The following is a 26,893-nucleotide window of genomic DNA, read 5'->3' on the forward strand; positions in this document are numbered from 1 at the left end:
CTGGCTGTATCCTGCCTTCTTCACTATAATAGAACAATGCTCATGTCTTCTTCCCTCACTGGATCTTTTCTCTCTCATCCAGGCACACCTCTATTCTGAATGGGTTAGGCCTCCTTCCTCTGCCCTCTGGATATTCAGCACATATCATCTCTGATGCTCCTCCTATCACACTATATATTTAGAGTTTTGAGATAACAGAGGAAGCATTTTTTGCAAACCTTAAAGAACTATATAAAGGCTAGCTGGTCCAACCTCCTCCGCTTACAGAGGAAGAAACTGAGGCTCAGAATGAGAACACAGTTCTCCAGACTTAATCCCTGCCTAATTTCTTTGGGCCTTTCCACATGATTAGCTGCAATAGTCTGGGGCTGAGGCATTTCCCCACCACTAGCCTTCCTCACCAATGCACCAGCTTCCTAATGGATGTCTCTGAATCCTCTCCCATCAGAACAGTGGGCTTGAGATCCAGACAACTAGACTGAAGCCCAGACTCTGACATTTACCAGGGGGTCTGCCCTTGAATAAGTTATTTCTCCATTAGAAGCTTCAGTTTCCTCCTTTATAAAATGGGGAAGAATGACATAGTAGAAGAGCACATGACCTCGGGCATGCCCCTTAAACTCTCCAGGCCTCAGTCTCCTCAGATGTAAAATGAGGGGGTTGGACTCAATAATCTATGAACCTGTAATTCCCAAACTTCCCAAAGATTTCTCCTTTCTCTCCATTCTGTCTTCTGGATGTGTCCTGTCTTCTTCATCGTAATGGGACAGGGCCCCTGTCTCCTTCCATCAAGGGGTCTTCTCTCCATCATCCCACACAGCCCCATTCTGAATAGGATCTTACTCATTCCCCTCCCACTCCAGACTTGACCTTGAGACCCAGACAGAGACACATTGGGAAGTCAACACTGGAGACAGATTTTACAGGAGAAAGAGATATAGAGACATTGAGAGTCAATGACAAAACTGAAGAACAGACAAAACGGGGTCCATTATGACATGGACAGCTACTTGGGGACAAATCTTTTGTATGACCCACCCTCTTGGGGCCTCAATTTCCTCATCTGTCAGACAGTTAGTATAATTCCTTGGCTTCCTCCTCCTAGATTTCACCTCCAACCCTGGAAACTTAGCAGGTACCCTCAACCCAAGACACCTACTCTGAAGATTCAATGAGATCAGAGATTCAGAGCATCTGAGAGTTAGAAGGAAATGTTAGGGTAATGTAGCCCAATCTCCTGCCCAGTGTAGAAATTATAACTGATTTACATAGATTATTTCATTTGATCTTTTTTTTTAGAGACAATCAGGATTAAGTGACTTGCCCAGGGTCACATAGCTAGTGAGGTGAGATTTGAACTCAGGTCCTCCTGCCTCCAGGGCTAGTGTTTTATTCACTGCACCACCTAGTTGCCTCAGAAAATTCTTCTTTATGCTGAGGCTAAACCTGCTTCCCTGCAACTCCCAATGATTATTTCAAGCATTCCTCTCTGAGGCCAAGTGGAATAAATGTAATCTTTCTTCCAACTCTGATATCCTATTATTTTAGTGTGATGTACCTGTTAAAACAAACAACAGGGGCAGCTAGGTGGCATAGTGGATAAAGCATGGGCCTTGGATTCAGGAGGACCTGAGTTCAAATCCAGCCTCAGACACTTGACACTTACTAGCTGTGCGACCCTGGGCAAGTCACTTAACCCTCATTGCCCCACAAAACAAAAAAAGACAAAAAAACAAAAAACAAAACAAACAACAAAACTAACTTGAATATAGGCTACAAAAATAGAACTGACTTTACTTCCCTATTCAGCAGAAAGGGGAGGGGGGTTTATGGGTGTGGAATGTTGCATGCACTGTCCTATGAAGTCCCAGCTAGTCTGTTTTCTTTAGCTGCTTTTCTTTGTTATAGGGGAGGGTTCTGTTAGGGGTGGGATACTATCAGGAAACCACTGTGGTATAAAAATGGAAAAGGCATCAGTGACATCTTTGAATAAATAAAATGTCCACAGCAGGGAGGTAATTATCCTGCAGTCCTTTTCCCTCATTCAAATTGCAGGATACTTGGATTTGGGGCACCTCATTTTAGGAAGGATGTTGATAAAGGAAGTCTTTCCAGTGTTGGGGCGGGGACTTGAAACTATGTTATATGAGAGTGGAAGGAACTAGGGTTATTTAACCTGGAAAGAAGGTGTGGGGCTGTGGACTGGGCAAGGGGGTAGGTACTGGGGGGTCCTGAAAAGCTGTAGAAATAGAAATCGATGTATTTGTTATTGATTAATAATGTAATTAATAGGTCACCCCCCAAATAGAACTAGAAACAATTGTTAAGGAAAGTGTTGTATGGTAGGAAGAGTCACAAGTACTGAACAAATCTTTCCCTCTCTTGTCCAAGACTTAGGACAAGTCTTCTACCCTCTTTGGGCCTCAGTTTCCTTAGCTGTAAAACAATGACTTTAGACTACACAGTCTCTAATCTTTTCTTTTTTAAGTGAGGCAATTGGGGTTAAGTGACTTGCCCAGGGTCACATAGCTAGTAAGTGTTAAGTGTCTGAGGCTGGATTTGAACTCAGGTCCTCCTGACTCCAGGGCCGGTGCTCTATCCACTGCGCCACCTAGCTGCCCCAACTACATAGTCTCTAAACTAGGGACTTTGCTATTTTGTGTTGTAAGATGCATCCCAGCCCTGGCATTCATCACCTCCACCTCCTGTGGGCAGGTTTGGGTTGGGTAGCACCAGATAGTGGGGTGGCTGGTCACTGCTCAGCCCACGGTTAAGCCGCAGGGCCTAGCTCAGATCTGTCTTGAGAACTCCCTTGGCAATAGTCTGGAAGCAGCTTTAGGTTAGGTCTGCCTGAAAGGGGAGGGGGAGGTGCTGAATGAAATGATCTCTCAGGGATCCCCCTGGAATCAGAGAAGCTGCTATTTCTTCTGCTTCTGAGGAAAGGACATCAGAGAAGGGCATTTGGGACTGACCTTCCTCTCCAGTTCCCAGCAGCCTCCAGGGAGCTTCCTTGTATTCCCATTCTACACAGGCCCTCTTTCCAGGTGACAGACAGGTCAGGGTGTGGCACTTCTTGCCCCCATGAAGCCACGGGCATGACCCCAAGCCTCAGGCTGGACACCCCTACTTGTGCCCTTCAGGCTGAAATCACTGGCTCTTTGTTCTCCCCACAAAAAAAGAAATCTGGTGCTCCCAGAGAAACAGGCCAGGCCACCATCTCCAGGCCTCATAGAACCCCTGGTCTGAGGGCTAAAACATTGACCTGCCCTCGGCTAGCCAGGAAAGCCAGACAGAAATCCCTACCCCGTCGTGACAAACTTCCATCTTTGCCTACCCAGGCTCAGCTCCCCAAGGAGGCCCATTCTCAGTCATCGCCCCCTCTGCATGAATAAAGGTGTTTAGCAGATCCTTTCCTGAGAGAGATACTGGCTCCCTTGGAGAGAAAGGGGAGCTGTGCTGTGAGGATGGAAGACAAGCAAGGGCAGACTGGGGTAAGTCCACTTTACAGATTTGTTGAGGCCAGGACCCCGTCTGTCACTTGAAGAAATGGTGGTGAAGTAACTTGCCCCCAGTCCCACCCATTGTCTTCTCCTGACAGGCAGTCTGAGGCACGCCTCCCCCCACTCTCCACCCCCCTTCCTGGTCCCCTCAGCCATTGGCCTGGCTAACAAGTCAAGGGGTCATTTACAAGAGGAGCAGAGGCAGCTTTTTCTGTCTTTTATTAGAAAGAATTTAGGCTCAGACTTTGGACTTCCTCTTAAGCATTTCCTCATTCTAAACATCCTCATTATCCCCATGCCTCTGGGCTTACACACTAGGCGAGAAAGGTGGCTGTGACATCACACAAGTCTATCTCACAGGATACCAACAACCCTGTGATGGAAGATTCTTCTCCTCATTTGACAGGTGGAGACACTGAGGACAAGAAAGGGCAAGAGGCTTGCCCAGTATGCATGACACAGAAGGACCCCAAAGGAGCCAGAATTGGGACCTGGGTTTCTTGATTTTTACATTCAGCACTTTTTGTTGCATCAACCAGACTCTCTAAGAACAGTACATAGCAACAACCACAAAAATCACATTTCTAAAGAGCTTCAGGGTTTCCAAGCAGTTCAAGAACTGAGATCTGGAAAGGACCTCAAAGGATATCCATCTTCCTCTTTTTACAAGTGTCCCAGAGAAGGGAAATGACTTGGCTAAGGTCAGGCACATCTCAAAGCATCAGAACCAGGATTTTAGAGCAGAGATGTCAAACACTCTCTGAATCACAGGCAGCCCACACACAGCCCCCACATCTGTGATTAAATGTAATTGAGAGGGGCAGCTAGGTGGCGCAGTGGATAAAGCATCGGCCCTGGATTCAGAAGAACCTGAGTTCAAATCCGGTCTCAGACACTTGACACTTACTAGCTGTGTGACCCTGGGCAAGTCACTTAACCCCAATTGCCTCACCAAAAAAAAAAAAATGTAATTGGGAGCTATTTCACAAAATAAAAATACAATCAAACATAGATAATATCCCATTGTAAAATTAAATCCATATGTAGCCCATAATAATGGGTGATTCCCATTTCTATTGGAGTTTGACACCACTGATTTTAGAGAAATGATTTCTCACTCCAGGTCGGCCTTTTCCTGTGACCCCTTACCTTCATGAATGTTTGGAAAACAGGCAAGAAGGGTCTCTTCTTTCTACCCTCTCCCTCCTCTCCCCAACTCTCAGCAACAGCACTTCTTGGTACATTGATATTTAGTCATTTCAGTCAGGTCTGACTGTTTGTGACCCTGTTTGGGGTTTTCTTGGCAGAGATACTGGAGTGGTTTGCCACTTCCTTCTCCAGTTCCTTTTATGGATAAGGAAGCTGAGGCAAACAGGGTTAAATGACTTGCCCAGGGTCACACAGCTAATAAGTGTCTGAGGTTGGATTTGAATTCATAAAGATGAGTCTACCTGATTCCAAGCCCTGTGTTCTATCCACTTTAAAGACGGGACTATCAGGGAGAGGAGGAGACAAAGGTGATTATGATAACTGCAAGAAACAGATTCTGGGCACTGGAATATGCAAGAAGGAAAAGACAGTGTCCCTTTTTGGGGTAGTCCCAGGAGGAAGGGGGTCCCTCTTAAAATTCAAAACCACAAATATTTATTAAGAGTCTTCGGGGGGGGGCAGCTAGGTGACGCAGTGGATAAAGCACCAGCCCTGGATTCAGGAGAACCTGAGTTCAAATCCGGCCTCAGATACTTGACATTTACTAGCTGTGTGACCTTGGGTAAGTCACTTAACCCTCATTGCCCTGCAAACAAACAAACAAGAGAGTCTTCTGTGTGCTGAGATTATACTGCAGGAAAAGCACAAAGTTTAGATTAGACGTGGCTGGTAGTGATGAGTGGGACTGCTTTTAAGGAATATACAAATAGATAAGACCAAGATGTACAATAGTTTATGATAGATGCATCAGAAAGGGGGCAAAATGCCGTTCAAGATCCCAAGGCAAAGGCTAAGGGGACAGCAGGAGCAGGAAAAGCTTCCCAGAGAAGGTAACCTTTAAGTTGAGCTTTAAATAGCCAGTGGAAAGAGAAAAAATTTCAGCTGGGCAGATTAGCAAACGCCAAGTCATGGAGTCAGGGAAGTGCTGTGTATTCTGGAAATGAGCTGTCCAGTTTGACTGAAGCAGAGAAGGAATCAAGGAAAGAAAGAGAAGGTGACAGAAAAAGCAAGTGATGCAACACAATGCAGGCTCTTGAGTTCCTGGTAGAAGAGTTGAAACTTTATTCAGTAAACAATAGGGAGCCACTAAGATCAAAGAGAGAAGCACCACGCTTAGGATAAGGATACTGAGTAGACTTGTGCCTTCATTAGCATAATGAACTCCTGGGGAAGGAAACCCTCTCTTTTCTAAAGCAGGTCAACCCATTCTAAACAATTTATAATCTCTGAGAGTTGCCTGGACCTCTAAGCAGTTAAATGACTCGCCTAGAGTTACATAGCCAATGTGTACCATAGGCAGCACTTGAACCCAGCTCTTTCCTGCTTTGAGGCTGGCTATCTGCAGCTAAGCTGTGCTTGCCACAAGCATGTCTGTTTAAAAGGAAGTTTATTCTAACAGTATGTGAAGAAGCATAGATGGGAAACTTAGGAGGAGAGTGGCAACAGAAAAAACAAAAAAACAAAAAAACAAAAAAACAACCTGGCTATTGCAGTTCAAAAGTCCAGGCCCTGCCTAGACTAACGTGACTGTAATATGAATAAAGTCATAGAATTTAAAGCTAGAAGAGACTTTAGAAACCAGTGATTCTTAACTTTCTTTGTGTCATGGACACAAAATGAGATAGGTCAAATGAGGTCATATTTGTAAATTTGCAAATGTGGGTAATATTGTAAAGGTAATATATGTGTACGGCACACACTAGGCACTTAATAAATGCCAGTTCCCTTCTCTTTCCCTTCCCTTCCAGCAGTTGGGGGACACCTATTGACCCCTCCTCTGAATTTCTAGTGGGCTCAGTAAAAAGCCTCCCACCCTGGCCTTCAGGGGCTGAAGAGTTAACAGCACTAAAAGGGGAAGTAGTTGCTGACTTGAGGGAGAATTAATCATCAATCAAACCTCTTCACGACCCCATGCCCCTTCTGCCTCCTCTCTTCCTTCCTTATTTTCAGGAGTGGCCTGGGCCAGGGAAGGGAGTTCTCTGGAAGTGATGCAGATAGAGGAAAGAAGAGATGGGCCCTCATCTTCCAGGAATGGTAGTAATTACTGCAATCTTGTAGGACCTTTAAAGTTTATAAATCACTTTCTTCACAACAGTCCAGTGAGGGAGACAGTGGAAAACTGAGGCTGAACAACTTGTCCATTTAGCAAATAAGTATCAGAGCTGGGGTTTGAACCTGGGCCTTCCAATTGCAAATCCAGTACTCTTTCCACTGTACCACAACCTGATCCAAATAGCTCTGTCTGGGTCTACCTTGATTTGGTAACAACCTTTGAACAGCCAAAGAGCTGAAAGTGCAGCAGGCTGAATTTATAGGAAACTAAAGGAGATTCCTGTTTCTAAGGGCTGGGCAACATTGGAAAGCAGGGGGTTCTCTGGGAATTCTTCAAAGGAAGGTTACCTGCTAATGTTAGAGATGGTTTCACAGGGGGTCCAGCAATAGAACCTCTGAGGTTCTCCAACCCAAGAGAAGGGTCAATTCAAGCCATCGGATGCAGGGGTGTAGGGGGGAAGCAATGGAATAGAATTAAGAAAAACAAACCATAAGGGGTGTAGGGAGGAAGGACTGAGATTCAAGGAGATGAGGGTCACTGTGTAACCTTGGAGGCAGTGTGGTGCAGTGGAGAGAGCATAGGGTTTGGTAACAGAAGACCCGGCTTTATACCCTGTCCTTACAACCTGATTTATGACCTCAGACAAATTATTTCCTCTCTTGGGCCTCAGTTTCCTTGCATTAACTATCTCACAGGGTTGTTGTGAGGGAAGGGCTCTATGAATCATATAGAAATGAGAGTTGTTATGATGAAGATTATAGATGAGATAGGCAGCCAGTCCCAACTGCTTTCTTTGCTTCTCATAGCAGAGCTGGAATTACAGGGTCTTTAGGAAGGGGGTGGGGAATTTGAGAGATGGGGAGAGAGTGAGGGAAAAGAGAGAGAAGAGAAAGGAGGGGAAGAAGGGAGATGGGGAAGGGGAAGGAATAGAGGGAGAGAAAGGAGGAAGGGAGAATGAAGAGGGAGATGGGGAGGGAGAAGAGGAGGGAAAGAAGGTAGGAGAGGGAGAGAGAAAGGGAGAAGGCAGAGAGGGAGAGAGGAGAAGGAGAGGGTAAGGGGGAGAGAGGGCAAGGGGGAGGGGAGGAGGAAGGAAAAGGGGGAGGGAGAGACAGAGGGGGAGGAAGGAGGGAGAGAGAAAGGTAAGGCGGTATTGGTTAATAGAAAGAACACTGAATTTTGATTCAGAGTACCTGTGTTCAGATCCCAGCTCCACAATTTATAAGCTGTGGGACATTCCCTCTAACTCTCCTCATCTGTCAAATGACAGAATCGAACTAGGTCTCCAAGATCTCTTCCAACTCTAAAGCTATGCCCTGTATCAATTCCACTGGGCATCCTCTGACACTGTGTCTGGTCCCTGGACTGGTCTATACAGCATCGAAACTGGTCACATCCCTTCCCTGGGCCTTGGTTTCCCCACCTGTCTGACATGGGACAAGTTCCCAGCCCTAACCAGGGATGAGAAGAGCAGAGTGTGGATGACTTGATTACTGTGTTATTTTTCCTTCCCATACCTTCCCTCCCTAAAGCAACCAACCCCACCCTGAGAGCTGTGGCAGCTGTGATGCCCTGGGCTCTGCCTTTAGCTGTCTCTGTTTGCTTTCTCTTCCACCCCACGGGAACAAAAGTCAGGATGCCCTCAGGTCACAGAGAACTGTATGTTCTCCCTGCCATCCTCCTCCACCAACTCCCCAGTGTACTTGGAGGCAGGGAGCCTGGGTTCCAGTCCCAGCTCTGACATTTTCTGTTTGCATGACTTCGGATGCCTGTGAGCCTCAGTTTCCTCATCTATAAAATGAGAAGGTTCCACTAGACTGGAGGTTCTTAACTTGGAAGTCCACAGTCCCCTACCAAGAGGTCAGTGGATAGATTTCAGCAGTTCTGTGAACGTGGATGGGAAAAAATTACGTGTTTATTTTCACTACTTTTGGCTTCCTTTGTAATTCTAAGTATTCTTTTTTAGGTACTTCAAAACATTATCCTGCGAACGGTCCATTGGCTTCATCGGACAGAAGAAGGGGTCCAGGAGATAACAAAGGACTAGGAACCCCTGCACTGAACAATCTCTAAGGTTCCTTCCAACTCAAAATTCGTAGAGTCCTGGGGTATACGCCTTACCAGATTCAGAGGGATTCAGACTTTCCAATGATATGATAAGGAGGCAGTTAGGTCCTACATAGGCTAGAAGATTGGACTTGGAATTAAGAAGACCTAAATTCAAATCCTGCCTCAGACACTTAGCTAGTAGTGTGACTGTGGGCAAGTCACTTAACCAAATGCTAGCTGTTATTGTCATATAAGTTAGCATTTATATAGTACTTTAAGGTTTGCAAAAATATCTAAAGTGTTATCTCTTTTGCTCCCCACAATAACCCTGGGAAGTAGAAGCTATTACCTTCACTTTACAAATAGGAAAAATGAGGTAGAAGTTAAATGACCTGTCCAGGGTCATACCTCTTACTAAGTGTCTGAGGCAAGTTTGAACCCAGGTCTTCCTGACTCCAAGGCCTACATTCTATTCATGGTACCACCCAGTTGCTTACACATGAGGAGGAGAGAAGGAAGGGATATTCATTTTACAGAAAGGCGTTTCACTTTATCTTATAGAAGAATGTGCCAATTTATCAAATGCACCTGGTTTAGGACTTTAATTAATATGTAAATCTATTAGACTGCAAATTTTATAAGGTCAGGGATTCCATCTTACCTAAAAAACAGACATAGGGGTCTGCACATATAGGCACCAAATAAATGATCATTGAATTTACCCAAGACTGTTCCAAATACATTTTTCTTTCAGTTAACAAAGGAGAAAGGGAAAGAAAGGGAGAGAGACAGAGGGGGAGGAAGGAGGGAGAGAGGAATATTTTCTCACCCCTTTCCCACTGGAACAACAAAACACCAAAACAAAACTTCTATAACAAATAAGCATAGTCCAGAGAAACACATTCCCAAACTGGCCCTGTCCAAAACTGAGTGTCTTGTTCTGCATCTTTAGTCCAAGAATGAGTTTTGGATAGGGCTAGTGCGGGCATTTTCTAGGCAACATTCTCTGGGAGGATGGAAGTGGAGGACAAATCACTACTTGACAACAGGCTGGGGGTGCGGGTAGTAAAAGCAGAGATTTCCATTAAAATTAGTAGTTGAAATCCTCTGTCCACTTCTATGATGGCTATAGGGAGGAAAGGATTTGATTACAAATGCTCAATGTATATAAAACTGCCAGCCGGGTACAGCTGGAAGAGTACTTACTGGCTGTGAAACCAAAGAACTAGGTTGAAATTCTTTCTCTGATTTTACTGCCTTGGTGAGCTTGGACAAGTCCTTTAATTTCTGTGGGCAGCAGTTTTAAAAATTAGACTAGATGGTCTCAAAGGTCTCTTCAAGCTCAAGTAACCCAGCTTGGCAAACTGGTCTTCTTGTTCCCTGATCTCTTCCATTTCCCACCTCCAGGCCTTTGTATGTAGGCTTTCTTCCATCCCTGAAATGCTTTCTCTCCTCACTTTTGCTTCTTAGAATTCTTAGCTTCCTTCGAGACTCAGTGGTATAGAGCATGTAGTGAAAGGCTTGAAAAGTGAGAGGAATCAGGTGTCAGGCTTGTGAATCTAGGCCAAATCCAATAGCATTTTTTGTTCCCCATATTTTTGGACTTCTCCGCCATCTTGGACTTCTGGATACTCTGTCCTCTTTACATTCTAATGACATTGCTCACTCCTGCTTCTCTTCTTGTCCTTTTTTTTGGGGGGGGCAATGAGGGTTAAGTGACTTGCCCAGGGTCACACAGCTAGTAAGTGTCAAGTATCTGAGGCCAGATTTGAACTCAGATCCTCCTGAATCCAGGGCTGGTGCTCTATCCACTGTGCCACCTAGCTGCCCCCTCTTCTTGTCCTTCTTTCTCAGTTTCCTTTGCTGGATCTTCATCAAGGTCATGTGCACTAACAACAGGTTTTGGGTATCACCCAGGGCTTTGTCTGAGCCATCTCCTCCCTCCATACTGTCTCACTGGATGATTTCATCATGGATTCACTTATAATCCCTATGCAGATTCTACCCCTAACCTCTCCTCTTACTTCCAGTCTCATATTCCTAACTGACTATTGGACTTCTCACCCTAGGGACCATAAAGTCAACATGTTCCAGACAGAATTCATTATCTTCCCCATCCTCCAAAACCATCTCTTCTTCCCAACTTCCCTATTGGTGCCGGGGACACCATTATCTTTTCATTTACCTTGGCTCTCAGCCAGGTCATCCTGGACTTCTCGTCCCCACTCACCTCCCATATCCAATCTGTTGTCGATGCCTTGTCTTGTCCACCATCACCGTATCTCTTGTGTGTGTCCCCTTCTCTCCACCCACACTTTGTTGCAGACTCTCTCCTCACACCAATCAGTCATCTCATGACTCAAGGCTCTCCCAATTCCAAACCATCCTCTACTCAATGGCCAGAGTGGCTTTCCTCAAAAGTCAGTCTAATTGTGTACCACTATGGCTTTCTATGACCTCAGGATCAAATAGAAAGCCCTCTCTAGCTTTTTTTGTTTTGTTTTGTTTTGTTTTTGTTTTTGTGAGGCAATTGGGGTTAAGTGATTTGCCCAGGGTCACACAGCTAGTAAGTGTAAAGTGTCTGAGGCTGGATTTGAACTCAGGTCCTCCTGAATCCAGGACTGGTGCTCTCTCCACTGTGCCACCTAGCTTCCCCCTTTTGCAACGTCTTTCAGCTTCTTACACTTTGCCCTCCACATGCTCTATGATCCAACTACTTTCTGTTCTCCCCACATGTCCGTCCTCTCTCCATCTCCATCTCCATGCTTTTACACTGGCTCTTCCCATGTCCAGAATGTTCTTCCTCCTTACCTCCATCTTTCAGTTTCCCCAGCTTCCTTCAAATTCCACTTTTTGCATGTGGCCTTTCCCTACCCCCCAGCTTCCAGTGCCTTCCCTCTGAGAGTACTTATCTTCCATTAACCCTATATAGATCTTGTATGTACATAGCTATTTGCATAGTATCTTTCCCATTAGCAGGTCATCTCCTTCAGTCCAAGAAACATACCTCTCTCTGTATCCCCAGTTCCTGGAACAAAATTGGTGCTTAATAAAGGCTTTTTGACTGGCTGGCTGGCTGGCTGGCTGACTGACTGACTGACTGACTGACTTGGGCATCTAGTTATGACAGCCATGGCAGAAGAAGGAAGGAAAAGTGATTAGGAATTGGAACACAGGCCATTCTCTGAACCCAGGGAACCAAGCATCAGGTTGAAGAGAATTAAGGTCTTCATCAGGGTTCATGGAAGATAAAGTATAGAACAAATGCAGTCCAGGTCCAGAAGAGAGAGGGCCCACAGTGATGAAATCGTGGATCTTTAGAAGTTCTCAAGTGCTTACATGCCAATGCTAAACTTTTCAAACAGCACATCAGTCAGGGAATGCCTTGATGCCCTCATTTTATGGATGAGGACACTAAGAAATGAAGGGGTTCACCAAAGGTCACATGGCAAGGCAGTGGCAGAACTGGGACAGGAACCTGACCCTCAGCTACAAGTCCAGGGGTTCTTCCTACTGCTGGAAGTCTAGAAACATCAGAAAGAGATACAGTCCCATACGGAGCCTTGGAGAAAGGAAGGCATAGACTCCTCAGAAAGGAAAATCTCAGCATTTCCAGGGACAAAACCCACATCTGGAGTGGCCATGGGGTATTAATTGCATTAGTCAACAAACTGAAAGGAAAATACTCAGCTGAACCCATTGGGCACCTTCTGTTCCATCAGAACCCCAGGCCAGGAACCTGGCCTAGGGAACTTGTTCTCTCCCCAGGCCTGGGGAATTTGTCCTCTCTCTCCCATCTGGGAATAATCCATCTGGGGATGTCAAAGAGAGAGTTAAAGCCCACAGGCTGCTTGACTGAGGGTGGAGGAGATGGAGCCTTAACTAGGATAGATCTGTCAGAGCTTTGCCCCAGGAATGAGAAGTCTGGAGAGCCCTAACAGTGCCATGGTGGGCATGTTTATAGGTATCAGGGAAGGAAGAAAGAGGCAGCAGAGAAAGACAGACAGACGGACAGATAGAAGGATGGACTGAGGATTAGTGAGAGGGGAGATGATAGTGGGAGCAGTCTGCTGGACAAGATGGGAGGGGATGGAATCAAGAGTACACAAAGAGAAGGGCAATCTTCATCAAATACAGGAACAGACAAGGAGATTATGGGTGATGAAGTCAAGGGGTTGTGAGATGAGGAGAAGGGAAGAAAAAGAAAGTCATGGTAAGTGGTCCCAATCTTCTTGGTAAATTATGAGAACAAGTTCTCAGCCATGAGGGTGGAGAGCAGGGGATGCTGTGGGATACTTGGAAGAGTAAAGTTGGAACAACTGCTCTGTTGAGTAAGATAAAGAATCCATTCTAGATTGCCTTCTGCAGTGAGTGCCCAATTGAGATTAGATAATATAAATTTGTAAGGGAGTCATCCTACACTTCCTCCAGCTAAACAGCAGCACATAAAAGGGAATGAAGGAAGCAGATGAGGAGAATTCTCCAGGGTAGGGGATCAGCAGGTAGTGAAGGATGATTAAACAAGGGATCAAAGTACTCATGGATAGAAGAAACAATGCCGGTGAACTGGTACCCTAAGAGGCAAAGATTGGGAAGAAGAAGAGTGTGGCCAGAGTTGGCTTAATGGTCTGGGGAAGCACTGAGGGACTGGAGGTCATGAAAAGGGGGAACAGTTGGTTTAGAAGGGGTAAGGCATAGGGAGAGATGAAATGATAGAAGATTATGATCAGAGAAAGGAATTTCAGAGTTTTTGTTTATGGAACACTTGTAGGTGATGGCAAGATCAAGGGTATGACCATCCTTAAGTGTAACTGAGCTGAAGTGGAAGTGTAGGTCATGGGTCTTGAGCAAACTGAGGAACTAGGAGGTTAGGGTATTTGAGGGAGCATTCACATCCATGTCCAAATCCGCTAGTATGAGAGCGGAAATTGGTGTGGAGAAAGAGAGACTGTGTAGCAAACGGTGAATTTGTTAAGAAAAGGAGAATGTCTTGGGGGCTAGTAGATAATAACAACCAGGATTTGGATTGGGTGCTAAATTCGGGTAGTGTGAACATATGGAAGGTGTCAGGACTCTCTCCCTGCAGCCCATCTTTAAAACATGTCATCTTTGGCAAGTCACCAACAATTTAATCCAATTAACATTTGTAAGTTGCTCCTACATGACAGAACCCTGTAAGGATGCTGTTCATCGTCTGTTTTCCAAGAGGATCAGTGACATCACGGGGTGATATCTTGACTTGCATGTGAATTGGATTTAAGTGAGATGGAATTGAACACAGTTGTTGAGTGGCAACATAAAAGTCAAGATGACCAACGGGCAATGGCCCAGGATGCAGTGGAGGACCTTAGCATCTCTAATGTCTGACCAAGCTCTAAGCATTCCACAGCACCAGCTTTAGCTGCCTTCATGGACATTGGAATGAATTGTTCTCATCCATCCATTCCACCAAAGGAAGTCTTCACATGCTTCACTGACAGATTTTAGGTCTGTCAATTCCCCTCAACCTGGTTTAGCTCATCTGCTGAGAGACAGTTTTACCAGGGCATGGTCACTCCACATGCTACAGCTTCTTGGAGCCACAGGTGAAAGTTGGGGGACAGGTGGACACCAAAACTGGATGAGCAGCCCTGAAAAGGGATTGGTAGCCCTTAAATTAGAGGGGCTAGTCCTCCCTGAATACCCCATATACAACCCCCACCCCAGGAATACAAGGAAGAGAAATCAGGGCAGGTTTCATGGAAGGGATAGCACCTGAGCTGATCGCTGAAGGAAGCTGTGAATCCAAAGGCAGAGTGAGATAAAAACATATTCCAAGAAGGTCCAGAGTAAATTGAGTAAGAAAAGATAAGTGCATCTCCAAAAGATTTATAGGACCCAGATTGCAGAGGGCTTTAGATGCCATGCTGAGTTTGTATTTTGTCCTAAAGGGCAATAGGGAGATGCTAAGAATTTTTCAGCAAGTGAGTGACAATGGAAGTGATAGGCACAGGAGTAAGTGACCTCTACCTTAAGAAGATTACTTTGGCAGATGTGTGGAGGATAGACTGAGAGGGAAAAGATCATTTGGGGGCTATTTATTTATTTATTTTTACTAAACCATTTAATTGATATAGGAAACTTCCTGAGAGGAATTCCCTCCACCAGTGTAGGTAGGCCCCTTCTCTGTGACTTAACAGTCTTAGAGAGTTGTTTGAGGTCCTGAGAGGTTAAGTGACTTGCCCAGGGTCACACAGCCAGTAGGCATCAGAAGGTGATGAGGACCTGAGCTAGGGGAGAGGTAAGATAAGTGGAAAGTGACAGATTCTAGGGCTATCAAGGAGGCAGACTATAAGATTTGGGCAACTGATTGGATCTGGGGCCAGGAAAGAGTCCAGGATGACTTCAACATTGTAAACCTGTAAGTATGAGGAAATGGAGGCAGTGAGTATAGATGTCTTTTTCTAGGAGTTTGACTATGAAAAGAAAAAGAGATCAGGAATAATGGCATGAGGACACAGAAAGGTTAAATGGAGGCTTTTAAACAAATAGGTGAAAAACCTAAGCACATTTAGGGGCAGGAGGGAAGGAGCCTGTAGAGAAATAGGAAAGAAATGATGCACAGGACAAATTCCTAAAAGAGACAGGAGGGCATAGGATCAAGTGCACAAGTAGAGGTTTTGTCCTGAACAAAGGGAAAGACCTCCTCTTCCTCAAGAGACTGGAGCAAAGGCAGACAGGATAGGAGAATGAAGCAGAGAGGTTTGGGGGTATAGAATGGATGGGAGGAGGGAGCAGATGACAAAAAAGGAAAATCAGAAATGCTAGAGGACTGCAGGGAGGCAGGCACATTAATGCCTTATTAGTGGATCCAAGAATTAATTAGTCTAGCAATTAGCCAAAGCAATTTGGAACTCTGCTCTCAAAGTCACTAACTTATGCATATCCTTTGACTCAGCAATACCTCCCTCCCTCTTATACAGAACTAGAGGGATTCTGGGTGTGGAGTATCAAATATGGGGTTCTGTGAATGTGTTGTTTTTGCTAAACTGCTCTTCTGTTTTCTACCCTTTTTGTTTGTTGTTACAAGGGGTTGATCTTTGGGTAGGGGAAAAGGAAGGGATGTATTTAGAAGAAAGGTGATATAAAATCAGAGGATATTAATGCCAGTGGCAGGCATTACAGAGAACACAATGGAAGGGAAGCCTGGGAAGGATGGGGAGGAACAAATGGGACGCCATAGCAAGAAAAAGCAGTTTTTGTTGCAATAGAGGGCATGGGAGAGATGACCAGTGAGAATGCCTAGAAGCAGGTGAGGGCAGGGAAATACGGTTGAAAAGATAGGTTGGAGCTCAATAATGAAGGGCTTCAAATACCCGGCTAAGAGGCAATAGAGGTAATGGGGGTCACTGAGGCTTTTTGATTCAGGAGTACCATGGTCAGCTCTGTATGTCGTGGGCATCATTATAGTGAAGAAGAAAGGGAAGAGAACAGAGGCAAGGAAACCATTTAGTGGGATCTTAGGAACAGGAAGCACCCCTTCCAGGGGAAAACAATAATAAGAAACTCTTCCAGGAAGTTTTCCTGGATCATCCCATAACACTTAGAGTCTGATTCCCATAACAATACAGAGTGGACTATATAGTTCTCTGATGGTTCTAGGTCTTATCCCACTTAGCACCCTTTTCTCTCATAGCCCCAGAGAGTTTTATAGCCTTAAAGATCTCAGAGATCACCTAGGCTTGCCCCATCATCATTTTTACAGAAGAGGAAACTGAGGCCCAACGTGATTCAGTGACTTACTCAGGGATCCAAGTAGGGAGAGCACCCAGATTTTCTCACTCCTAGGTCTGCGTCCTTCCCATCATGCCACACGGTCTCCATCAGGGCTCCCCAATTCTAGCTCAGCTTCTTTTCTATAATTTTTTTATATTCCAGCTTGCATTCTATTTTAAAGTTTCTATTCTTGGACTGTGAGATTTGAGTGAGGATTCGAGGGTTTGATGCAGAATGCTGTAGTCCAGCCTCCTCTTTGATGTACCGGTTTGGCAGGTTTAGGGATACAGAGGGAAGGAGAATGAGTATCTAATAGCCTTCTGTGGTCAGGCTTCCTTCTGAACTGTACCTGGTATGGAATCAGGTATGGTTCAGGAGGACAGGTATTACAGTGAAACCTGTTCTCCACACCTCAAATTGCCTGAGTGAAAAAATATATCTAGATTCAGTAGCTAGTCTGAAGGGTATGTTTAAGTATTGGGACAGAAGGGACTTTCTTAAAGGAAGAGAGGAGGAGAAGGATACAGTAATAGTCTCAGTGCCACAGCCTAGACTCTTAAGGTCACTTGCTGGTAGGACAGCCCACATTTCTTCCTGCAGCCATCACTGACTCTCATATGCACTCCCCCAAGGGGCCACCCAGGTAATTGGGCTTCATTGTCTTGAAGTAGTAGCTCTTGGGGCCCCAGGCTGCTAGTTGTCTGGGGGAAGGCTTCCTTCTGAAAGTAACTAATGGAAGTGATGTGGGCAGCTAGGTAGAGCAGTGGATAGAACACTAGCCCTAGAGTTAAGAGGACCTGAGTTCAACTCTCACCTCAGACACTACTAGCTGTGTGACCCTGGACAAGTCACTTAACCCCAATTGCCTTAAACATCCGGGGCTAGATCCAGTCATCTTGATGTATAGCTTGCCACTGGACCCAGATGGCTCTGGAGGAGAATGAGGTTGGTGACCTTGCATAGCCCTCCCTCACTTACATCCAATTCGCTGAAAGTCAAGACATCACCTCCCGATATTATGATTCTCTTCAAGAACGGAAGGACAAACAACAACAAGAATGGCTGAACCTGGAAACTCACTGATCTCTGTTCATAGCTCCAACCTCCATCCTTCCTACCTCAGTTAAAGCCCCAATCCTCTTACTTATTTAGGGAAAGGTAGAATCATGTAGAAACTCCCATTTCTACCACTTACTGGTTCTATCTCCTAGCTAGGTGGCACAGTGGGTAAAAGTCTGGGTCTGGAGTCAGGAAGACCTGAGTTCAAATTCTGTTTCAGACACTTATTAGCTGTATGACTCTGGACAACTGATTTAACTTCTGTTTGCCTCAGTTTCCACATCTGTAAAATGAGGATAATAATAGCACTTGCTGTTGTGGGTGGTCAGATGAGATGATATTTGTAAAGTGCTTAACACAGTGCCTGGCACATAAAAGGCCAATATTGGATATTTTTACTATTATTCCTCTGAGCTTTGGCTTCCTCAATTGTAAAATCCAGAGAATACCTAATACTACTGACTTTGCATATAAATGAAACTTGTAGGTTTACAAACTAATCATGGCACTGGGCAGTCAAGGAGAATGGGGGCAGGGGGCGGGGAGGAGGCAAGGGCCAGAGCCTCCCAAGCTAAGAGAAACACCTCTTCCAGGCTCACTTCCACCAACAGGTGTGGCCCCAGCACAGGCTGGCAGCTTGCCAATGTTTAGGAAGCACTGCTGGGAGCAGGGTTTGGAGCACCACCCAGAAGTGAATTCCTTTTTACAAAGGGCAGGCTCCTTGGGTATGAATCACATCACTCCCGTCCCTCAGAGACAGGCACCCATTAGCACCACACTTTCTCCAAACCAGTCTGGAGTTGCGAGTTCAAGGTAGGTCTGCCCATGACTTGCTACATTACTCTGAGTCAGGTACATCCCTTCTCAGACCTCATTCCCACTCATCTCGACCTCCATCTTAAACAGGGCACATTGTTTAACTGCAACAGGTTTTTTACTGAGCATGTTTTTAGGATCACCGCTTTGTTAGACGACACTTTAGGGCTCAGGAAAGAGATGCAGTTCCTGCCCTTGAAGAACTCATACCTCAAATTCAACATGCTCTAGACTCAATGGCATGCTACTAAATGTTTAACAACCGGATTTCCAGAAAGGAAAAAAAAACAACCTGTACCCACCGAACACTTTTAAGTTAAATCTGAATGATTTAAAAATTTTATTATTTATTTTATTTTTATTGCTTTCTTGAGTGTGGATATTCAAACAAGCCCCAATTCCTAGCATTTGCTGGCTTCTGAGGTACAAATGGCTAGTGATCCCTTGGAGCTGGCTCCAAGCCACTCCTGCCTGGACCAAGCTTACATTCCGTACCTCTGCCCACCTCTTTTCCTTCCTTGTCACTTGTTAATGGCACTATTATCTTGCCAGTCACAGAGGTAAAACTTGGGGGTCATCTTTGCCCTCTCCCTGGTATCCCATATGTTGGTGGTCACCAAGTCTTGTCCCCTCTGCAATTTCTCTTAAGTCTTTTCCCTTCTTCCACCATCCTGATGGGGACTGTCAATGCCCCCTGCCTGAACTAGTGTAATCACTTCCTAACTGATCTTCCTGCCTCTAATTCAGGAGTTCTTAACCTTTTCTGTGTCTTGGACCCCACTTGGCAAAGGCTGGTGAGGTCTATGGATCTCCTCTTAGAAGAATGGTTTTACATGGATAAAATAAAATACACAAGATTATGGAGGAAACCAATTAGCTGACTATATAATCAGTCATCTTGTGTCCCCAAGTAACTATGGACCCTGTGGCGGTTCCCCACTTCAGGCCACCAGCTTTTCTTGTCTAAACTATTGCTACCTAATGACCTCCTTACTGATCCTCCTGCCTCCAGGTCCATTCTCCTTAATACCCTTCTATGATCATCTCACTCCTTGGCTCAGAGGTTTTCTGTGCCTTCCAATAGCCTGTTGAATAAAGTATAAAACTCCTGATCCTGGCATTCGAGGTCCTCAACATTCTGGCTTCAATCTATCGGTCATTTTGGGGGAGAAGGGGGGTAAGGCAATTGGGGTCAAGTGACTTGCCCAGGGTCACACAGCTAGTAAGTGTCAAGTGTCTGAGGCTGGATTTGAACTCAGGTCCTCCTGACTCCAAGGCTGGTGACCTATCCACTGCACCACCTAGCTGCCCTATCAGTCATTTTTATCTCACACTACTATCCTTTCTGTATTCTGTTTCAGCTAAATCAACAGGCTGCTTTCCATTTCTTGTTCCCATCCTGTGCTCCCCCATCTCCATGCTTTTGTTCACTCTTCCCTACGATTGGAATGAATTCTTTCCCTCCATTGCCCAACTGAACTCAGAATTAGGGGTAAGGTTGATCCTAATCCTTCTCCTGTTCTCCCTCCTCCAGGTGTTCAAGTCTTTCCCTTCCTTGAAGGCAGAACTCAGTTGCCACCTCCCCCAAGAAACCTTCCTTGAGTCTACTCGAAAGCTAGTTCTCTCTCTCTTATATTTCTCAGAACTGCTTACCTAGACCTTTCCTCTGCACTTATTCTCCCTTGTATCAGTTATTTGTGTACATGACTTCTCTGCACTCTGACCCCCATATTAAAGCATAAGTTGCTTGAGACTAGATTCTGTGGTGTCCTCGGGATTGAGCACAGAGCCTTCTATGATAAGGAGGTTTAGTAAATATTTGTTGAATTAAATTCTTCTATCTGCCTCCTAGCCTAAACACATGGATGTGGTAGAACTGTCAGTGAATGTTGGCTGGCCTGATCGAGGGCTCTCAGTGCTTTGCTAGGTAAAAACGGGACAGGTGTGCAGACAGACTTGGGAACAGAGGGTGGAGAGAGTTAATGGAAAAAACAGACGCTGTCTAACCTCATGCATTTTAGCAAGACTTCCTCTCCCTATAGGCTGGCTATTCTGTTCCTCTTTTCCCCCCTCCTCCTTCCCTGTTCTGAGACTTTCCCCTTCCTTACTAAGGTCATGGGGCTGTAAACAGAGTCAGGCAAGGCCAGCCCCTGCCCCCAAACCGAACTTTGCATCTAACACTTTATGACTTTGCTGATTGGCACCTGAGAGACTCTAGGAGAGGACAGGTTTTGCCTTGTAAGGGTTGGGCTGAGGGGGGATGGAAAAGAGGGAGAAAGAGAAAGAAATGGCCATTTCTACCACCTTCTGACCTTCCTGGACCTGAAAGAAACCCTTGGGGTCATCCAGTCCCCAGGTCAACTCCTGTGCCCCCCTCCATTTTCAAATGAGCCACTTCAAGTCTTTCCTGAGACAATCTCATGCCTCATCTATAAAAGGACGAGGTTGGACTAAATGATTTCCTAGGTCCCTCCTAGCTCTGTTAGGCAATAAATCTGGGCCAAATAGAGAAAAGATGGGATGACCATTGGGAAAATTTTGCTGGAAAAGCTGGGGTTTGAGGGGTGGGGAAGAATAGGAGAGGTAGAAAGTAGGGGGAAAGGCATTCCGGGAAAGGAGAAAAACATAGAGCTTCGAAGTGAGAGGATGGAATAGAGCTTGTCATCAAGGTCATTAACACCTCTCTCCACTGTCCTGTCTCCCCACCCCCCACCCCCAGCCCCTAGAGAGGGAAACAGAAGCCTAGATGGGAAGGATCCTGACTCAACTGGAACACAAGATGATAGACTTTAGACCTGAAAGGTATTTCAGAGGCCATTTCGCCCAGCTCTCACCTTTTACAGATGAAGAAACTGAGGTCCATAGACACTTAGTAACATTCACAAACTCATCCTAAGTGTTGCAGTGGATAGAGTGCCAGTCCTGGAGTCAGGAAGACTCATCTTCATAAGTTCAAGTCTGACCTCAGACCCTTACTAGCTGTGTGATCCTGAGCAAGTCACTTATCCCTATTTGCCTCAGTTCCCTCATCTGTATGTAAAAATGAACTAGAGAAGAAAATGGCAAACCATGCCAGTATCTTTGCCAAGATAGAAGAGTCAGACACAGCTGAAAAATGACAGAACAACAAAATCCAAGGTCACCCAGGGATTTCAACCTAGGCTCTTGGTCTCCAAAGCTACCTTGCCTTCCAATGTGGTAGGTGGCTTCCCTAGTGCAAAGTATGTTTGAAAGTAGAGAGTAGGGGCAGCTAGATGGCGCAGTGGATAGAGCACCGGCCCTGGAGTCAGGAGTACCTGAGTTCAAATCCGGCCTCAGACACTTAATACTTAACTAGCTGTGTGACCCTGGGCCAGTCACTTAACCCCAATTGCCTCACTTAAAAAAAAAGTAGAGAGTAAAACCCCTTTTAGGAGCCAAACTGTTCCCTCTGACTTGGAGACTTTGAAAGGGGTCTTATCTCCTCCTTGGAGGGTAATTAGGTCAAACTAAAGAAAGCCTGCCCCACCTCCAAACTCCCTCAGTACAGGCCACTAGGTCTTCACTCAATGTGTCTTGGGGAGGGCTGGCCTGGAGCCCAAAGATGTGGGATCTGAAGCAAGGAAGAGCAATTTGGAGATTCACCAGACCCCTGGGGAGATCAGGTCTCACCCCACCTCCCCCAGTCACTTGCTGGTGTGATTTTGCCATTGGCTATAGCCACCTTTTGACTTTTTTGGAGCTGTTGAAAGGGATAATTGTTGGGGAGAAAATTGGCGGAGACAAAGGGAATCACCCAGTAAGCTCCGGAGATACATTGAAAACAGATTGAACACAGATTGTTCCAAATCCTCAATGCTGCTACACTGCTACAGGTTTTAACCTTCTGTCAATTTTTCTTTTCTTTTTTTTGAGCGAGGCAATGAGGGTTAAGTGACTTGCCCAGGGTCACACAGCTAATAAGTGTCAAGTGTCTGAGGCCAAATTTGAACTCATATCCTCTCAAATCCACAGCAGGTGCTTTATCCACTGTGCCACCTAGCTGCCCTCAACATCAATTTTTCCACAAAATGTGGGATGGGGGAGGAAGGGTCTTGGGTTTAGGAGTTTTTGCAGTAGAGTAAAGGGTACTGGATTTGAAGTCGGAGGACCCAGATTCTAGGTCTATGTCTTACCACCTACATAGACCAGAGCAAGTTATTATTTTGTTCTGATCTTTAGTTTCAACATGAGCAGTCAGACTCAGTGAACTCACAAGTCTTTTCTAGGCATACATTCTATAAACAAGGTACAAACTGGATTGTCAACCTTCACCACAATAAAATCAAGAGCTGCCCAGAGGGTTCCTGTCCATTGAACCACAGTCCTTTACAAAACTGTCCACCCTCAGTCATCGGGAACACACACATAAACACGCCATGACCCCGCCTCCTATGCATTGCCAACCCTACAGGATCAGGGCCAATTGAAATCACTCTCTCAGAGGCACTGGCTCCACCTGGCAAGTGGCCAACCCAGTTAAAGAGGAAAAAACCACGGGCCTTTCAGAACAGGGATGTTTGCTTTCTGAACTGCTGGCCAGGCTTTCCTAAAGCTACACATTCCACCTTGGATGTAGAATGAGAAGGACCTGGGTTCAAATTCCACCTCTGACATTTACTACCCATGTAACATCGGGCAAGTCACTTATGCCCTTCTCTGGGCCTCAGTTTCTCCAACTCTAAAAAATTATGAGACTAGAATAATTAGGGGTTCTTAACTTGGGGTCTGTGAATTTGTTTTTTAATATTCTGAAATCTATATTTCTTTTGGGGGTGGGGCAATGAGGGTTAAGTGACTTGCCCAAGGTCACACAGCTAGTAAGGTGCAAGTGTCTGAGGCTGGATTTGAACTCAGATCCTGCTGACTCCACTGCAGCGCCACCTAGCTGCTCCTTGGAATCTATATTTCACATAATTGTTTTCCTTTGTTATCTTCTGTACTTTATTTAATGAATTTTAAAAATTATTATGAGAAGAGGTTCATAGGCATATTACCAGAGTAATCAAAGGATCCATGATATAAAATGATGTTGAGACCCTGGTTTAGATGGTCTCCGATTCCTATGACAGCACTGACCTTGCAGGGTTATTGTAAGGGTCAAATGAGATATTCGTAAAGCACTCAGCACAGTGCCTGGTAGGTGATATATGAATGCACATTCCCTTTGTGTTTGCCTCCTTCCCTTACTCTATGACACATGCTCTACGTGCCTTCTTGGTAGGAGGCCAACAGACTCCATTCCTTGTACCTTCCAGGAGGGTCCAGATCTCTCCAGAGGCTCCAGGGCTTCTTTCTGCCTGCCTTCCTTTCCAATGCCACCAGTCACCCTCCCCTTCCCAAATGTCTACCCTTGAGCTTAGGGACTCATCAGATTCCCTACTCTGAGTCTTAGTGATGTTATCATCATCTTTATCAACGACAAACACATTTTCCTCACAACAAGGACACAGTACAAGGTTTCTATAGATCAGAAAATGGGACTTCAGAAGGGAGGTGGGGCACACCAGGGCAATCAGGGCAATTCATTGATTGAATCTAGGACTTGGACCCACTCTTCCAACTCCAAGTTCAGTGTGTTCCTTTTACCATACCCCAAATACTTCTGAGAACAGAGATCTATACTGAAGAGAGAGAAATAAGGAAGAGGAGACCTGTAGGTAGATAGTGGCTGCCTACCCTCTGGTTATTAGTATAGTGGAAAGTGCCCTGCAATTAGAGTCGGGGACCCACGTTTGAATAAGGGACTCTGCTACTTACTACTGGAGTGAACTTGGGCAAGTCACTTCCCTTTTCTGACCAGTCAGTTTCCCCTTCTCAAAGATGAAAGTGTTGGACTACATTGGTTTCCAGCTCTAAATTCAAAGATCCCTCTTCTGATGACTGGGGAAGGGAATAGGCATGGAAAGAGGCAGCAAGGCCAGGTTGTCTTTATTTCCTCCTCTTTCCAAGGGAACTAAGTACTCAGTGACTTTTTCCTTGACGTATATATGACAAGACCTCCTTAAACTTGCCCCATCTTTACCCTAACAGGAGGGTGTAAATTAAGCCCCACAGTCCCTTCTGCCCCTCCTGGCCCCCACCTACACAACAAACAAACCTACAAAATTTAGAGTTAGAATAGATGGGCTAGCCTAGCCCTCTTATTTTACAGTTGGGGAAACGAAGGCATGGTATGGTGAAGTGACTTATGGTCATCAGTAGCAGAGCTAGGATCACACCCACATCTCCTGATTTAATCTACTAGTGTTCTTTTCACTGCACCTAGCTGTGTGTCTGGGGGAAAGGAAACACAGAAAGAGAGTGCAACATTTCTCTTCTGCTCTGCCAACTATCCCTTTTCACTTTACCCCACCATCTGCAGGGAATAAGGGGGCTCTTTTGGAGGGGAAGAGGGTTGATGGGAGGAATAACAGACAGCATTTTCAAACATGGTTTATTCTTCCATAAGGACTAGAGGCTCCCCCTGCCTGGTCCCCAACACACTCCCATTAGATGCTGAGCTAGAAGGGAGACAGTGGAGGAAGGGAAAAGCCAGTAAAAAATAACTCAGCTGGTGCTTCATATCTTTACATTCTTCCCGCCCCCTCCTCTCCCGCCCCTCCACCCCCCAACACAGACACAAACACACTGAACTAAGAAACTACAGGAAGAACATTGGATTTGAGTTGGGAGTAGGATTTAAATACTGGATCATTTTCTCTGTGACTTCGGACAAGTGATCCTATGAGACTCAGTTTCTCATCTCTAAAGGTCTCTTTCAACTCTAAATCTGTGCTATGACGAATGGGAACAGAGCATTTAAGATCGGTAAAGAGATGGACTCTTTGCCGAGTTAGGCATGAAGAGAGGACCTACGATAGTGGGAGTCACCGAAGCCTAGGGGCAGGGGGAACCCAGCCCCGAGAAAGTGAGAACAACTTTTGGCACTTGGGGGTGAGAGGGAATAGAAAGAATACATCTTGAGCCCGATTGGGATCACTGGCTTCTGGATCTCCTTGCCATGTCCCCCCGGTTTCGGGACAGTAGTCTGGGAGTAGTTCTTTCTCAGTAACATACAACGCAGGGCACAGTCCGACATTCCAAAGCCCCTTCCAGCCTAACATTCAATCCAGAACTCCCCCAGACTGCAGAACCCTGCCCTGCCCAGTACAGTCCAACTCTGTTGTCTTCTGTCCCTCTCAGACAGCCTAGCCCAGTTAGATTTCCAACACAGATATAGCACCCATTTAAATTTGGCTAAAGGGTCTCTCGGTCAAGTCCTTATCAGATCCTTAGGGAGGGAGGGAGGGGAAGCACTAACCAACCACCCTTTCCAAGGTATTCTCTGAATTTGGGAAGAATAATAGGAAAATGTGGGGTTGGGTCTCTGTGTGAGGAAGGGGTGGGAGACCCCCGGACACCGGAGGAGAGGGAAGAAAGGATCTAAATCTTTGTAAATTGGAGAGGAGGCTGAAGATACTTGTGCAAAGATACAGGGGAGAATACTGGGGAGGATACAGGTGCCTGAGGGTGATAAGAGGGTTTGTGTTATGTAGGAGGCATAGGTAGGGATTGGGGGGGGGGGCGGGGGACGTAGTTGAGGGAACTAGTGGGGGAAGAAGGAATGAGAAGGGCAGAAGGAGGCTGAGATAGATACAGGTTGGGGGGGGGGGGCAAGGGTAATGACAGATGGGTGCGGGGGCATCCGAAAGCCTTCGGGTACAGGGAGCAGAGACTGGAAAACAAAGCGGGAAGCAGATAGAAGGTCCAAGGAAGGGGGGCGGTGGCATAAGGAGAAGGACAAGAAGGAAGCCCCACGGGGGTGGAGTGGCAGAGCTTCGGAAGGGGGAGGGTGATACAAGGGAAGCCCCAAGGGGAGGAGCGGTGGTAGACACGGGAAAGGAAAGTGGGGTTCGGCGGCAGATGCGGAGGACAAAGAGGAAGCCCCACGGGGGTGGAGTGGGGCGGCGGACACAGGGAAGTGATAAGGGATAAGCCGCGGACGGGAATTTGGCGGGTGACAGGAGGAGGGGTGCTGGGGAAGCCCCAAGGCGGGGAGGAGCAATGAGGATCGCCGGCGCGGGTCACTTACCCCGAGACTGAGGAGGGCGCAGACCCACAGGCACTTGAGGGTCGCCTCCATGGGGCCGGGAGCCCCTGCCCGTCTCTACCCAACTTGGCTTCGGAGCGAGGCTGACCTGGGCTCGCCGGGGACGGATGAAGCCGAGAGGTTCCTCCGGGCGTCCCCGCCTTCTCCCGGGGCTCCGCCTCTGGCCAGGGGAGGCAGAAGTGAGCTGGACTGGGACGCCGAGCGCTTTAAGACTTCTCCACTCTCGCTCCCCCCCACCCCCGCTCCAGAGTGGGAGGACCCAAACGGGGGCTCGCCTGACGAACAGGACGAACGGCCAATAGAGTGTCGGAATTGCGGGACTTCAGCCAATGGCCAGGGAGCGGG

At 46.2% G+C, this 26,893-nt stretch overlaps 1 protein-coding gene across 2 annotated transcripts in view; it reads right to left on the minus strand.

Annotated features, from left to right (window-relative positions):
• The window catches only part of VIPR1 (vasoactive intestinal peptide receptor 1), an 89,332-nt gene extending 62,534 nt beyond the window's left edge, over window positions 1-26,798 (minus strand). For both annotated transcript variants that reach the window (XM_043999446.1, XM_043999439.1), the window contains exon 1: window positions 26,531-26,798. In XM_043999446.1, the coding sequence (XP_043855381.1) occupies window positions 26,531-26,581 (51 nt within the window). In that variant the 5' untranslated portion in view covers window positions 26,582-26,798. The remainder of the gene's footprint in view (window positions 1-26,530) is intronic.
• Between the last annotated feature and the right edge of the window lie 95 nt (window positions 26,799-26,893).

The sequence above is a fragment of the Dromiciops gliroides genome, chromosome 1 (assembly GCF_019393635.1).
Source record: "Dromiciops gliroides isolate mDroGli1 chromosome 1, mDroGli1.pri, whole genome shotgun sequence".
NCBI lineage: Eukaryota > Metazoa > Chordata > Mammalia > Microbiotheria > Microbiotheriidae > Dromiciops > Dromiciops gliroides.